Below are 17362 nucleotides of genomic sequence, written 5' to 3' on the forward strand. Positions count from 1 at the left end.
AATAAATGAGGATTTGTACAAATACACACTGTACAGTACACTGCAGTACACTAATAAGGATGATAATGATAAAACATATCACTATATCATTTAGAAATGCCAAAATGTGCTTTCATAATTTTTTTAAAAGTTAGAAAAAATGAGTAAATGTTTTATCTTTTTTTATCTTACAACTCACAATTAGATTTTCTTTCAATTCTTGGGGTGACGATTCCTGTCAAAATTGATTTCTTGATTCAACACAATTCTTGATTCAAAATCATTAAAATGATTATATATATATTTTTTAAAACAGGTTACAGTTTACAAAAGCTTCGCCTGGCTGCTGATGTATGATGTACATAGCACATAAAAAACTTATTTTTAAAAAGTTTGTATTTTATTTTTTTAAATGTTTTTATTCTTTTTTATCAAATTTTGAAAATTAACTGATTTAAAAATCGCTTTTCAGATGTGAATCAATTATTTTATTTTAATCAATCAATCAAGCTTTATTTGTATAGCACTTTTCACACATACAATGTAAAACAAAGTGCTTTATCTTTAAAAAAATATTAAAAACCATTGCCTCTTGCCCTCTTTACATAATAGTCAAAATCCCCCAACCCGCACCCTAAACCCCCTTTTCTCTCTACCACATACATAATAAAAGTCATGTAAAAACATGGCATCGAGTGCACCAGTGGCTGCATGATGAGGGGGCCACGACCGCAGCGACCCTGGCACACAGAGAGGGATCATATATTTATATATTTGTAAACGCTCTGAAGTGGGAAAGGGGTAGGATTAAATAAGCTTTGCTTCTTCCTACTCCTTTTCGGACATGATGTAAAGGGAAATTATATGAAATTGTGATGTATTATACTGCAAGTATGTTCATGTTCGAAATAAACTAAAAGAAAGAAAGAAAAGAAAGAGTCCTCTCGCTTTTTACCCATAATTTTGAATACCTTAAATACTTTTTTTAATTCTATTATTTTATGAAATATATTTTCAGAATTAAAATTGGACATTTATAAGAATACATCGGTAATGTATTTGACCATTCACCCATTAAAAGTGTTACTTTATTATTGTATTTTTTAACAAACAATTTTGAGTCAATAGGGATTTTGGGTTCTCATCTTTTTTGCCATAATTTTATAACCTATTCTTTACACTTTTTTCTGAAATATTATTTATTATTTAAATGTATTTTAAGTGAACTTTAAATAATATATTAGACACAAAATTAGGTAGACCTGCACAAGTTACACTCAGTTTTTAATTTAATCACGTTATGAACTGCTGCATAAATACAAAGTGATTTTGAGGGCATTTGAAGGCCTACTGAAACCCACTACTACCGACCACGCAGTCTGATAGTTTATATATAAATGATGAAATCTTAACATTGCAACACATGCCAATACGGCCGGGTTAACTTATAAAGTGCAATTTTAAATTTCCTGCGAAACTTCCGGTTGAAAACGTCTATGTATGATGACGTATGCGCGTGACGTCAATCGTTGAAACGGAAGTATTCGGACACCATTGAATCCAATACAAAAAGCTCTGTTTTCATCGCAAAGTTCCACAGTATTCTGGACATCTGTGTTGGTGAATCTTTTGCAATTTGTTTAATGAACAATGGAGACTGCAAAGAAGAAAGCTGTAGGTGGGATCGGTGTATTAGCGGCTGGCTGCAGCAACACAACCAGGAGGACTTTGACTTGGATAGCAGACGCGCTATCCGACGACCGCATCGATGATCGGATGAAGTCCTTCGTCGCTCCGTCGATCGCTGGAACGCAGATGAGCACGGGTGTTGATGAGCAGATGAGGGCTGGCTGGCGTAGGTGGATAGCTAATGTTTTTAGCATAGCTCTGTGAGGTCCCGTAGCTAAGTTAGCTTCAATGGCGTCATTAGCAACAGCATTGTTAAGCTTTGCCAGGCTGGAAAGCATTAACCGTGTAGTTACAGGTCCATGGTTTAATAGTATTGTTGATTTTCTGTCTATCCTTCCAGTCAAGGGTTTATTTATTTTGTTTCTATCTGCATTTAAGCACGATGCTATCACTTTAGCTCCGTAGCTAAAGTGCTTCGCCGATGTATTGTTGTGGGGATAAAAGTCACTGTGAATGTCCATTTCGCGTTCTCGACTCTCATTTTCAAGAGGATATAGTATCCGAGGTGGTTTAAAATACAAATCCGTGATCCACAATAGAAAAAGGAGAAAGTGTGGAATCCAATGAGCCAGCTTGTACCTAAGTTACGGTCAGAGCGAAAAAAGATACGTCCTGCACTGCACTCTAGTCCTTCACTCTCACGTTCCTCATCCGCGAATCTTCCATCCTCGCTCAAATTAATGGGGTAATTGTCGCTTTCTCGGTCCGAATCGCTCTCGCTGCTGGTGTAAACAATGGGGAAATGTGAGGAGCCTTTCAACCTGGGACGTCCCGCTACTTCCGGTACAGGCAAGGCTTTTCGTCGATGTTCTCTACTAAATCCTTTCAGCAAAAATATGGCAATATCGCGAAATGATCAAGTATGACAATAAATAAAATAAAATGAAAAAAAATAAGATAAAATAAAATAAAAATCATTTCAGTAGGCCTTTAATAGATTAAATGGGTTCTACTTGTATAGCGCTTTTCTACCTTCAAGGTACTCACAGTGCTTTGATACTATTTCCACATTCACTCATTCACACACTGATGGCGGGAGCTGCCATGCAAGGCCCTAACCACGACCCATCAGGAGCAAGGGTGAAGTGTCTTGCTCAAGGACACAACGGACGTGACGAGGCTGGTAGAAGGTGGGGATTGAACCAGGAACCCTCAGGTTGCTGGCACGGCCACTCTCCCAACCGCGCCACACCGTCCCCAGAAAAGCTCTATCACACATTCTGCCACAGTAATAATGAAGACTGTGTAAATTGGCCATGTCAATCAAATCTCAGCAATCTTCTCTTATTTATTAAAGTGCATCGTGCAAGTGTACCTATTATGGCGCCCACAGGTACAGTACGACGGATGACTGATTGCACACTGAATGATTACGGTCAAAGGACTCAGCGCTGAAGAAACAAGTCTACACAGCATGGGTTAGAAAGCCCACAATGATGATGATGATGATGATAATGATGTTGAGCACTTTCAGGAGCACGTCACTGACCGCCAGTTACTCAGAAACAGGGTTGTCTTTCTGCTCGGAGGGAACGGCGAGGTAGTTGGTCCTGCGGGTACATCGGTAGAGAGCGAAAGTTCCCTTAATGAGACATTCCTACATTGTCGGAGGGTTTATCATCATCATGCACATTTGCCATCGACGCTGCACAGCATTCAAATGTGAGGAATGGTATTAAAGCATGACCTTTGCTCGCCGAGCACACATTTTAATAGATTTCACCAAAGAGTAATGCGGCGCACATAATGAGTAGCGTGCCTAAAGGCTAACATTGGTAACCTTACAGAGTCCTCTTCTTATTAATTACTGAAGGCAGCAGTTTTAGTGGAACGGGACACTACTTTTTTTGTTAAACACCCTATTCTCCCTTGTGCTTACGTGACAAAAGGTGCAAAACTGCGTGGATTCTTTCTGCACGGCATTCTCCCCCTCGACTTTCAGTGGACCGTCATCCATGATACGCATTTTGGGTGGTGCGACCCTTAAATGTGGGCGTTCCTTGCCAAATCTGGCCTTCTGCGTATTCTCCCATCGACTTTAGTACATCAAGAAGGTGAAACATTATATTGTATTTGAAGTTTGGATGCAATGAACACCGCGCGTAACAAAAAATGTATGAAATAAACTTCCAGAGAGCTATCAAATCTATTCTGATCGCCTCGATTGAGACACCTGGGGCCTCATGTAGCAAGCTTGCTTATGCACAAAAACCCGGCGTGTAGCTGCCATTATGATGTGCAGTGATGTTTTCTAATGACCGTAAGTCTTGAACTATACAAAATATGTCAATGGTTGGAATCTGCGCTTTTGCATTATATACTAGTTACTATGGTCATCTAATTAGTTACTATGGTAATAGTACTATAGTACTATGGGGACGGCGTGGCGCGGTTGGAAGAGTGGCCATGCCAGCAACCTGAGGGTTCCTGGTTCGATCCCCACCTTCTACCAACCTTGTCACGTCCGTTGTGTCCTTGAGCAAGACAGTTCACCCTTGCTCCTGATGTGTCGTGGTTAGCGGCTTGCATGGCAGCTCCCGTCAGTGTGTGAATGTGTGTGTGAATGGGTGAATGTGGAAATAGTGGCAAAGGGCTTTGAGTACCTTGAAGGTAGAAAAGCGCTATACAAGTATAACCCATTTACCATACAACCCATTTAATCTAATTAGTTACTATGGTAATCTAAGTCACAGCAGCTCAGACCAGGCACCAAGCAGTGTGGGTTTGGTTTTGTTTCCACAGAGTGTTTCCATAGCGGCCAGCCTGAAATGCGGGTGTCAGGGACAGACGCGGAAGGAGATTTTTACAAGAAAGTTCTAAAGCTTAGTGATATATCAGATATATCAGATTGTAGGGGGGGGGGTTTCTACCCTTGCGTTTATATTTTGCTGTATTTGTTGCATTTTTGTTGTGTTTCGCTTGATTGTAAATGTCTATCGAGAGGGAGAGTGACGTTCATACGTTGTCAATATTCAGTGTTTTATCGTTCATAGTTAATATTGTAAATCCCACATTCTTTGTTCACATGTACATTCTTTTTCAGTTAAACAATTCAAAAATGTCATTCTGTTTAAGGTGGTCTGTCATAATGTTTTTAGCATTCAATCAGACATTTTTGTGAGGTTTTGTATTAGTGTTCCTAAAAAATCAGATATACCGGCCCCTAGACACATCTTTTTTCTCTAAAGTTGGCCCTCCAAGTCAAAATAATTGCCCAGGCCTGCTCTACACTAATGTGGGACCACAGAAAGTTGAAAAAAAATAAGATAGTATGGGGACCTTTAACATATTAACCGGCAAAAAATCTGTGTTCAAAGAACTCCGACTTATTATCAATCAATATTTACTTATATAGCCCTAAATCACGAGTGTCTCAAAGGGCTGCACAAGCCACAACGACATCCATGGCTCAGATCCCAGATCAGGGCAAGAAAAACTCAACCCAATGGGATACAATGAGAAACCTTGGAGGGGACCGCAGATGCGGGGACCCCACCACTGGGCGACCGATCAATGGACGTCGAGCGGATCTAGCATAATATTGTGAGAGTCTAGTCCATTAATGATTCCCAGAGCCCAAAAAAAGTCTGCAGGCTATAGAGCGTTTTCTATTCGGGCTCCAGTACTCTGGAATGCCCTCCCGGTAACAGTTAGAGATGCTACCTCAGTAGACGCATTTAAGTCCCATCTTAAAACTCATTTGTATACTCTAGCCTTTAAATAGACCCCCTTTTAGACCAGTTGATCTGCCGTCTCTTTTCTGCTCTGGCCCCCTCTTCTGCGTGGAGAGGTTAATTAGGTGACCACAGTTGACGCGCTAGCTGTTCAAAGTCGGGACCCGGGGTGGACCACTCATCTGTGCATCAGTTGGGGACGTCTCTGCGCTGCTGCCTAGTCTCCACTCAAGATGATCCCCTATGGACTCTTACACTATTATGTTAGATCCACCATGGACTGGACTCCCACACTATTAACTAGATACACTATGGACTGGACTCTCGCACTATAAACTAGATCCACTATGGACTGGACTCTCGCACTATAAACTAGATCCACTATGGACTGGACTCTCACACTATTAACTAGATCCACTATGGACTGGACTCTCACACTATTAACTAGATCCACTATGGACTGGACTCCCGCACTATTAACTAGATCCACTATGGACTGGACTCCCGCACTATTAACTAGATCCACTATGGACTGGACTCTTGCACTATTAACTAGATCCACTATGGACTGGACTCTCGCACTATTAACTAGATCCACTATGGACTGGACTCCCACACTATTAACTAGATCCACTATGGACTGGACTCCCACACTATTAACTAGATCCACTATGGACTGGACTCCCACATTATTAACTAGATCCACTATGGACTGGACTCTCACACTATTAACTAGATCCACTATGGACTGGACTCTCACACTATTAACTAGATCCACTATGGACTGGACTCTCACACTATTCATTAGATCCACTATGGACTGGACTCTCACACTACTAACTAGATCCACTATGGACTGGACTCTCACACTATTAACTAGATCCACTATGGACTGGACTCCCACATTATTAACTAGATCCACTATGGACTGGACTCCCACACTATTAACTAGATCCACTATGGACTGGACTCTCACATTATTAACTAGATCCACTATGGACTGGACTCTCACATTATTAACTAGATCCACTATGGACTGGACTCTCACACTATTAACTAGATCCACTATGGACTGGACTCTCACACTATTAACTAGATCCACTATGGACTGGACTCTCACTCTATTAACTAGATCCACTATGGACTGGACTCTCACACTATTAACTAGATCCACTATGGACTGGACTCTCACACTATTAACTAGATCTACTATGGACTGGACTCCCACACTATTAACTAGATCCACTACGGACTGGACTCTCACACTATTAACTAGATCCAATATGGACTGTACTCTCACACTATTAATTAGATCCACTAGGGACTGGACAACCACACTATTAACTAGATCCACTATGGACTGGACTCTCACACTATTAACTACAGTATATGCACTACGGACTGGACTCCCACACTATTAACTAGATCCACTATGGACTGGACTCCCACACTATTAACTAGATCCACTATGGACTGGACTCCCACACTATTAACTAGATCCACTATGGACTGGACTCCCACACTATTAACTAGATCCACTATGGACTGGACTCCCACACAATTAACTAGATCAGGGGTCGGCAACCCGCGGCTCCGGAGCCGCATGCGGCTCTTTGACCACTCTGATGCGGCTCAGCTGCATACTTGCCGACCCCCCCCCCCCATTTTCCCAGGAGACTTATGGATCTCAGTGCCTCTCCTAGATAACTCCCAGGGCAAATATAATCCTATTTTCACTCTAATTACTAAATTAAGGGCGTGCCCTAATCGCACTGCAGTAACTGTCCTCTATAGCATTTACAAACAGCGTGCCAGCCCGGCCACATGTTGTATGTAGCTTTTACTTGCGCACGTAGGAGACAGCAAAGCATACTTACTCATCAGCCACACAGCTTACACTGACGGTAGCCGTATAAAACAAATTTAACACTGTTACGTTACAAATATGCGCCACACTGTGAACCCACACCAAAAAAGAATGAAAAACACATTTCTGGAGAACATCCCACCGTAACACAACATAAACACAACACAACCAATACCCAGAATCCCATGCAGCCCTAACTCTGCCGGTCTAGATTATACACCCCCCCCCCCCCCTGCTACCACCAAACCCCCCACACACACATCAACCCCCCCACCCCCCTCCGTGCGTCGGTTGAGCGGAAGAGTTAGTGCTGCATGGGATTCTGGGTATTGGTTGTGTTGTGTTTATGTTGTGTTACAGTGCAGATGTTCTCCAGAAATGTGTTTGTCATTCTTTTTTGGTGTGGGTTCAAAGTGTGGCGCATATTTGTAACGTAACAGTGTTAAAGTTGCTTTATACGGTACGGCTACCGTCAGTGTAAGCTGTGTGGCTGCTGACCTCGTACGCCTTGCTGTCACTTACGTGAGCAAGCTGAAGCTGCATGTGGTCGAGCAGGTACACTGTTTGGGCAGGCTGTAGAGGGCGCCAAAAGCAGTTCCATCACGCCCTGCTATTCGGGAGTCTCCCGGAAATAATGAGAGGGTGGGCAAGTATGACGCTATCAAGCGCCATTCATTCAAATCTCGCGGGCCGCACTAAGATCAAATGTCTATATTAAAGTGCGTGCCGGTGCGTGTGTCTGAGACCCCTGGTTAACATAGCACAAAGCAATTCAAGCTTTATATGCAGTGTTTTTCATTTTAAATTTAATTTTTTTTTTGTGGCTCCCATTATTTTCTTTAATTTGTGAAACTTGCCAAAATGGCTCTTTGAGTGGTAAAGGTTGCCGACCCCTGAACTAGATCTACTATGGACTTGACTCCCACACTATTAACTAGATCCACTATGGACTTGACTCCCACACTATTAACTAGATCCACTATGGACTGGACTCTCACACTATTAACTAGATCCACTATGGACTGGACTCCCACACTATTAACTAGATCCACTAAGACTGGACTCTCACACTATTAACTAGATTCACTATGGACTGGACTCTCACACTATTAACTAGATCCACTCGACGTCCATTGCACCGGTCGCCCAGGGGTGGGGTCCCCACATCTGCGGTCCCCTCCAAGGTTTCTCATTGTATCCCATTGGGTTGAGTTTTTTCTGGCCCTGATGTGGGATCTGAGCCGAGGATGTCGTTGTGGTTTGTGCAGCCCTTTGAGACAATTGTGATTTTGATCTGTATAAATCCACTTTGATTTGATGATTTGAGTTGATATTAGCTTTAGCACTCATCAATCTTTGGGCCTGGCCTTTTCTAAACAGTCTTTCCAGGTAAAAACCGTGAAACCATTTGTCTGTTCAACAAATAGCTGAAAATGACCCATCCGTGAGGTTAATGGAGCCAGCTGCTCAAAAGTCATCATTGTGAACCACCACTAGTGCCTCTAGCTACTAAACTGTGCATCTAAACAAAAGCTCTAAATATCGGCGCTGTGGCTTATATCCAATCTGCCTGACTAGCTGAGAGGCAAGGCAGCCACAGCCCATTAACTCTTTGAGCTGCAGGAACTGATGGAAGTTTCCACCGTGCTAAACATTCGATCACTCTCTGCAAAGTAGTATGTCATTTGTGCTTGGAAGAGCTGTAGTCAATAGATTCACCGCACGTCTGAACGTGGTTAGTTAGGAAATGAACAATACACAACAAAGTTTGAAGGGAGTCTATGGGTTTTTTTTCCCTCTGCTTAATTTATTTGAAATTTGTCATCCTCTACAGAAACGCATAGTGCAGCAGATCGTTTTTGCGCTCCTGCAAAACGTCTGCCAGCAGCTTTAATTGTCCACAGCAAACACAAACACCGCAGCCTGTGTCTGTGCGGCGTTATTGTTCCGTGCGAGACATGAATTGCCTGTTTAAACTCGTCGGTCTGGACTGACTGGCGTCGTCAACACAATGGCGATCCGCTAGGGAGCTGACTACACAGGAGGCTTTTTGGGGGTCTTTGCCAGCACTGACAAGGTGACGCCAACACTACGGGTGTCTGAAGGGGCTCCAGCACGGGTGTAAGACGCAAGGGGGAGGGGGGAGAAAAGGAGCATTCAGCAAAGATTTATCCATAGCTGACAAAACGGCGTGAAGTGAAAAGACGGATTAGTGTTACAGGAGGGTCACAGACAAATGCCGTGTGGACTCAATTACTTCTACGTCCATCTGTCTGACTCATTTTCGCCTCCGCTCCATCCTGCTCAATCTGGACTCTTTGATTGCCTGCGAGTTTCCTTACTTCCTCACTTGTACAAATGACTGATGTAATCAAACCGAAACTGAGGCAGCAATTCTGTACTAACAGTAAGTCACCGACGTGGGGATACTGGCAATAGGATGCGCGGTTAACAATTACAGTGTGAGGGCCACTTACACAGCTGTTTGTCACTTATTTTGAACTGAAAGGGGATACAAATAATGACCTTATTTGCATTGCAATCATTTTTTTTGGAGCCTGAAGTCTTGAATATGGTCGGTAATAACCATAAGAAAGGCGGACCACAGGGCAGTAGTATAACGGATGGGTATATTTCACATTTGAATCAATTGGGTACCAATTACTGCTATTAATTTAGGGGGTGAGCCAATATTGGTAGACGACGGTACCAATTTGTGTGTGTTCAAATGTGTCAGTAAATGTTATATTTTTTTAAACAATAACACTGAACTGTGCTGTCAGGTTATTATCTTGTTTTATTACACTTTTGTCACCAAGTCACATGTAGTACTTTATAATAATATAATAATATAGTAACATTTGCATGCAGATGCAATTCCAAGACATTAGATGGCAGTATTGTATAGGCTTCGATGTGTTGCCTTAGCCAGGAAGTAGTCTTTGCCATTAAGCTGAATTTGCACGCCGGTCTTTATCTTTTGTTGAGTCCTACAAAGTGTTTAAACTATTGTATTTTCCGGACCATAGGGCGCACCGGATTATAAAGCGCACTGCCGATGAATGGTCTATTTTTGATCTTTTTTTTCCATATATAAGGCGCATTAAAGGGGTCCTATTAATTTTTTTTCTAAATGCAAAACACTTCCTTGTGGTCTACATAACATGTAATGGTGGTTATTTGGTCAAAATGTTGCATAGATGATGTTTTACAGATCATCTTCAAGCCGCTTTCTGACAGTCGCTTCAGGATGCGCCGTTTTGTGGGCGGCCTTATTTACGTGGCTCAACTTCGACAGCGTCTTCCCCCCGTCATTTTTGTTGTAGCGGTGTAGCGTGCAAGAACGGGAGTGGAAGAAGTGTCAAAGATGGAGCTAACTGTTTTAATGACATTCAGACTTTACTTCAATCAATAACGGAGCAGCATCTCCTCATTCGGAAACAAGGAAATGTGTTCCGTGAAAAACCGTCCGACCGGAACTCTCTAATAACTAAAGTTCCTTGGGTGAATAATGTAAACTCACTATACCGGTATGTTTTAGCGCTTTCATGGTGAGTTTAGTGACATATATAAGTAACAACTTTACACTACTTTATATTAGAAATGGCAACAGCGGAGGATGAATGTCCCATAACAAGAAGATAGAGACTACAAAGGCGGACGCACGCAAATTTTCAAGATTTCTGCAGATCACAAATACAGATCAGCAGGTACCAAAAAGGTAAGAAAAGTTGCTTTTGCATAATATTACGAAACAAAAACCCCAGATAATATATCTTACCTTACACACACACCATAATAATACTCCTATGTTGAAGCACAGTACAATCCATCAAGCGGTGCGGCTTCATAGCTTAACAAAGACGTACTAAAACATTTTGATATATTTTTGAGCGCCGTGTGTAATGTTCTATATTTTCAATGGAACATATAAAATGTTGGCGTTGTTTACTTGAGTCATATTGCCACCATAGTGCAGCCTACACGTATCTCTTATATTTGACTGCCATCTACTTGTCACACTTATCATTACACCATGTATGAAATAAAATAGCTTCGAGGTCGGTAAGCTACACCAAACTTATTCTTACATTAAGTGCAGCGGGTTATAATGTTATGTGCGCCTTATAGTCCGGAAAATATGGTAAGTAGTTTTTATAACAAGCTTAGGGCCTACTTTACTAAGATCTAAATACCTCGTGAGCAATCTATAAAATAGTGTGTACTATTAGTAGGAGTGTTGCATGTGATCTACTAAGACTGCGTGTGCAATTCAAAAGTGGTGCACACCGCTCTTTTTAAATGAGGATTTTGCGTGTACTATAAGGGGCATCACCATGGAGACACTCATTTACTGCACATTCATTTTATCAGGCTCCTTCCTATGGCGTTTCGCAATGTTGTCAAAAAAGGAGGATACATTCTCCACTTTTTATGGGCATTTTAAAAGCAGTCGTGCAGTGCATCTACGTTGATATCACTGTTTGTTTTACTGTTGAAGGTGCATGGGAGTGTTATAAGTTTCAATATTCCAACATTTTCTCATTACATTAGTGTAAAAAAAAAAATGCTGCAGGCCGCATAAGGCCCCCGCCCGGACCGCACTTTGGACACCCCTGCTATAACAGTACCAATTTTGGTACCCATCTCTAATTACCCATCTTGTGTTGTTGTGCTTATAAGAATCACCCCACGTGGTGTAGTACTGCACATATGCAAATATCATATATTTCCCTACAAACTGGCCAGGGTTTTTTTCTTACATTTACTAAACTGCAGAAATGATCAGGTGTCCATTCGGGGCCAAAGCATTACGGGGTGGCTATGATTTGAATAAATGTATACTTTACAGTATCTAGTATGCAGGAGGTTCTGGGTTGGAATCGTTGTGTGTACCTCAATCATCCACCAATGCTTATTCCAGGTTCCCAGTACTAAAAACATGCATGTTTGTCTAACTCAGTGCTTCTCACATAATAGGTTGACAAACAAAGGGGCTTCAAGTAATAGCAGCTATATTCATAATGAGGATACATATACTGAACAAAAATATAAATGCAACACTTTTGTTTTTGCTGCCATTTTTCATTTGTTGAACTCAAAGATCTAAAACTTTCACTATATACACAAAATACCTATTCCTCTCAAATATTGTTCACAAATCTGTCTAAATCTGTGTTAGTAAGCACTTCTTCTGTGCCAAGACACTCCATCCCACCTTACAGGTGTGGTGTATCAAGATGCTGATTAAACAATAAAAGGCCCAGAATAAAGGGCCACTCTGAAATGTGCAGTTTTGCTTTATTGCGGGGCTGGGGGCGGTCAGAAAAATTAAAAAAAAGCAGTATCTGGTGTGACCACCTTACGGAATGCTAAACACCTCCTTCGCATGGAGTTGATCAAGTTGTTAAATGTGGCCTGTGAAATGTTGGTCCACCCCTCTTCAATGGCTGTGCAAAGTTGCTGGATATTGGCAGGAACTGGAACACGCGGTCGTATACGCCGATCCACAGCATCCCAAAAAAAGTCCAATGGGTGGCATGTTTAGTGAGTATGCTGGCCATGCAAAAACTGGGATGTTTTTAGCTTCCAGGAATTGTGCACACATCTTTGCAACATGGGGCCTCGCATTGTCATGCTGCAAAATGAGGTGATGGTCTCGGGATCTTGCCACCGTATCTCTGTGCATTCAAAATGCCATTAATAAAATGCATTTGCGTTTGTTGTCCATAACATACGTCTTCCCAAACCATAACCCCACCCCCACAATGAGCCACTCAATTCACAACGTTGACATCAGCAAACCGCTCTCCCACACCACTGCCATCTGCCCTGAACAGTGAACACTGGGATTCATTCGTGAAGAGAACACCTCTCCAATGTGCCAGACGCCATTGAATGACAAACTGCAGTCAGGTCGAGACCCCGATGAGAACGACGAGCATTAAGATGAGCTTTCCTGAGACGGTTTCTCTCAGTTTGTGCAAAAAAAATTTGGTCATGCAAACCAATTGTTGCAGCAACTAGCCCAGGTGGCTGGTCTCAAACCATCATGGAGGGTCACCTGCTGGATGTGGAGGTCCTGGGCTGGTGTGGTTGCACGTGGTCTGCGGTTGTGAGGCCGGTTGGATGTACTGCCAAATTATTTGAAACGCCCTTGGAGATAGCTTATGAGAGAAATTAACATTCAATTTACGGGCAACAGCTATGTTGGACATTCCTGCAGTCAGCATGCCAACTGTACACTCCCTCAAAACTTGCGACATCTGTGGAATTGTGCTGTGTGATAAAACTGCACATTTCAGAGTGGCCTTTTATCGTGGGCAGGCAAAGGCACACCAGTACAATAAGCATGCTGTTTAATCAGCATCTTGCTTGACATGCCACACCTGTGAGGTAAAGTGGATTATCTTGGCAAAGAAGAAATGTTCACTAACACAGATTTAGACAGATTTGTGAACAATATTTGAGAGGAATAGGGCTTTTGTGTTTATGAAAAGTTTTAGATCTTTGAGTTCAACTAATTAAAAATGGGAGCAAAGACAAAAGTGTTGCATTTATATTTTTGTTCAACGTAATACAAAGAAGAAGTAGAATAAGCATTAGAGAGTTATTGCATATTAATTTTGTCAGGTGACATTTGTCGAGCAAGACGGAAAGAACATACGGTAGGCAGGCTAGACATAGGCAGAAAGGTGGGAGCTAAACTGAATGGGCGTAGCTGTTTTTTTATTAAGGAGATTAATTGAGACACTGTAATAAAGATGATACAGACATTGCCACCTTCTGGCCTGGCATGCAAACTACACCATCTTCAGTTATGTTCCAGGCCGGTGTCATTAGGGATCAAAACTTTTAAGGACAATTTTTATTGGACTCACTGCTATGAGACAGTTTTTGCCATTCATCCCAGTGATACTTACGCTGTGTCCTGCACCAGCTCGTCAGCCATGGAGATCTTGCGGTAGCAGTAGACCATTTCTACCAGCAGCCAGACGGTCAAGAAGACCAGCAGCAAATACATCATGACCTCCGAGTAGAGCGCTGCGGTGTCCCTATTGGCTGCACGGGGCGACAGACAAGAAGTGAGAAATGTGTTATCTTCAGCATTTTACGTCCTTATGTTAGCCAAGGTTGTGATTTTGTTACAAATCATCATAACAATTCGGCCATGTGTATTATCATGCTCTTCAATGGCATACAGTTGATTGGTTCAATATTCAGATAATACCTCAACAAGCCGGTATATATACTGTATATATATATATATAAACATATACTGTGTGTATATGTATACATATACATATATACACACACATATATATACACACACACACACACACATATATATATATATATATACACACACATATATACATATATATATACACACACACACACACACACACACACACACACAAATACATACATACATACATAGAAGTGTATTATTGATAGACTATCTTCTGATTTTACACTGTTTTCATTTTGTTCACGGGTAAAATAATTACCGTTTTTAACAATCGCAGATAAAAAATTATTATCAGGGTCTATGTCCATATCAGTCTCTGTTGTGGTGTGCTCTTGATACTCACACATGTCCAGTTCTTTTTGTTGATGTTGTAGGATCCTCTGTAACATGTCCGTATCAATACTTGGTGTGGTCTGTGTTCTTGGTGTGGGTAGCATTGAGATGATGTAAAAGTCACAAAGCTACATTGATACCAAGTACTGCATCGATGTCAATACTTATCAAGATATTTTAATTTCCTTATCACCAAGACTTTTGCTTCCTCCGGCGTCCCATTTAGTTTGATGAAGATCTTACAGTTCGTTACCCAGGTTTGTTGAATTTTGCTTTGCCTTTCAAGTTGTCGTGCGATTCTTGCGATGTCAGCATTTTTCTTGGTCAAATGTTCATTTATGAAAACATCTGTACCTTTGAGTTTGCGTCCTTGCCTTAATAGTGTGATTTTCTTTCTTCTGTTTGTGAATCTCGTGATGGCAGCTGGTGGTCTCTGGTTCCTAATGGGCAGTGGGTGACAAGCCTCGATGTGCCCCAGGTCCATCTCCATTCCCCTGCTCTGGAGATAGGATGCCACCTGCTGCTCCACCGACTGTATCTCTTGCACGCTGGGCTCCCCGTTGTCCGCGGCCACCGCATGCGCGTAAGAGCGCGGCTTGATTTTGATGCCGGTGATGACCACATCATTCATGCGGGAGTATTGTTCCAGCTCATCCACTCGCTGCTCCAGGTCCACAATGCGCCGGTCTTTTTCCACGTTCTGGAGGCGTAGTTGTTTGACCTCGCGCTGTAGGCCCAAAAGCTGCTCCTGTTGAGTTCTGACTGCAGTCACATCGCTGCACAGGGAGTGGAGTGTGACCTTCATCTCTTCGAACTCCTCCGATGTCGGGTCTTTCCTCGGTGCAGGCATCACGATGGTCTAACTGCCGACGCATCCAGCAACAGAAGAAAAAAAATCCACCTCCGTATCTCAGGCTGCTAATGCTTTGGTGTGCTAGCCTGCAGCACCGATCGACACAAGCTGCAAAGTGTCACGGCACAGTGACACAGCTAGGCCAAAAAAGCACAAAAAAGTACAAAAAATGTGCTGGCTTTGCACAAGGCGATTGCCAAACTCGACAGCCCCACGTAGAAAACTGCCAGCTAGACGCGCGCTAACTCCAAAAAGGAAGTGACGTGTGAAACAGGAATAGTTAAAGGCCTACTGAAATGAAATTTTCTTATTTAAACGGGGATAGCAGATCCTTTCCATGTGTCATACTTGATCATTTCGCGATATTGCCATATTTGAGCTGAAAGGATTTAGTAGAGAACATCGACGATAAAGTTCGCAACTTTTGGTCGCTGATAAAAAAAGCCTTGCCTGTACCGGAAGTAGCGTGACGTCACAGATTGTAGAGCTCCTCACATCTGCACATTGTTTTCAATCATGGACGCCAGCAGCGTGAGCGATTCGGACCGAGAAAGCGACGATTACCCCATTAATTTGAGCGAGGATGAAAGATTCGTGGATGAGGAAAGTGAGAGTGAAGGATTAGAGGGCAGTGGAAGCGATTCAGATAGGGAAGATGCTGTGAGAGGCGGGTGGGACTTGATATTCAGCTGGGAATTACTAAAACAGTAAATAAACACAAGACATATTTATACTCTATTAGCCACAACACAACCAGGCTTATATTTAATATACCACAAATTAATCCGCATAACAAACACCTCCCCCCTCCCGTCCATATAACCCACCAAGACAACTCAAACACCCGCACAACACACTCAATCCCACAGCCCAAAGTACCGTTCACCTCCGTAAAGTTCATACAGCACATATATTTCCCCGAAGTTACGTACACATAGCAGCACGCACGTACGGGCAAGCGATCAAATGTTTGGAAGCCAAAGCTGCGTACTCACGGTAGCGCGTCTGAGATCCAACTCAAAGTCCTCCTGGTTGTGTTGCTGCAGCCAGCCGCTAATACACCGATCCCCCCTACAGCTTTCTTCTTTGCTGTCTTCATTGTTCATTAAATATAATTGCAAAAGATTCACCAACACAGATGTCCAGAATACTGTGGAATTTTGCGATGAAAACAGACGACTTAATAGCTGGCCACAATGGTGTCCCAATATGTATGCACAATCCGTGAAGTCACGCGCAAACGTCATCATACCGAGACGTTTTCAGCAGAATATTTTGGGGAAATTTAAAATTGCACTTTACTAATCTAACCCGGCCGTATTGGCATGTGTTGCAATGTTAAGATTTCATCATTGATATATAAACTATCAGACTGCGTGGTCGGTAGTAGTGGGTTTCAGTAGGCCTTTAAATTGAGTCAAGTCAGGGTGGCTTTCAGGGAAATGTGTAGATTTCATTCTTATATTGTATGTTGTTTTGTCTCATTACGGCGTTTTGGACTCTAAACTGAGTGCAATATTTCAGAAAGCCTGCTGACCAGACAGCGAGCCTGGCTTTCATTGATGTCAATCTGCAGCCGTTGCAAATATAGCCTATTATTGTAATATAATCCCCTCGCATGGGGAAGTGCGTGCCAACGTTTGCCATGAGCTAATCCATTCCACTACAATGCACATCATTACTGGAACACAATATGCCTCTATCGTGTACAGTGC

General features: G+C 42.3%; 1 protein-coding gene across 2 annotated transcripts in view; it reads right to left on the reverse strand.

Annotated features, from left to right (window-relative positions):
* The window catches only part of scn3b (sodium channel, voltage-gated, type III, beta), a 41709-nt gene that overhangs the window by 865 nt on the left and 23482 nt on the right, over nt 1–17362 (reverse strand). The window contains exons 5-6 of one of the 2 annotated variants that reach the window (XM_062060188.1): nt 14133–14271; nt 3158–3218 (exon numbers count right to left, since the gene is read on the reverse strand). In XM_062060188.1, the coding sequence (XP_061916172.1) occupies nt 3164–3218; nt 14133–14271 (194 nt within the window). In that variant the 3' untranslated portion in view covers nt 3158–3163. The remainder of the gene's footprint in view (nt 1–3157; nt 3219–14132; nt 14272–17362) is intronic. The other variant, XM_062060189.1, reaches the window with a different exon arrangement.

The sequence above is a fragment of the Entelurus aequoreus genome, linkage group LG10 (genome assembly GCF_033978785.1).
Source record: "Entelurus aequoreus isolate RoL-2023_Sb linkage group LG10, RoL_Eaeq_v1.1, whole genome shotgun sequence".
NCBI classification, from domain to species: Eukaryota; Metazoa; Chordata; class Actinopteri; order Syngnathiformes; family Syngnathidae; genus Entelurus; species Entelurus aequoreus.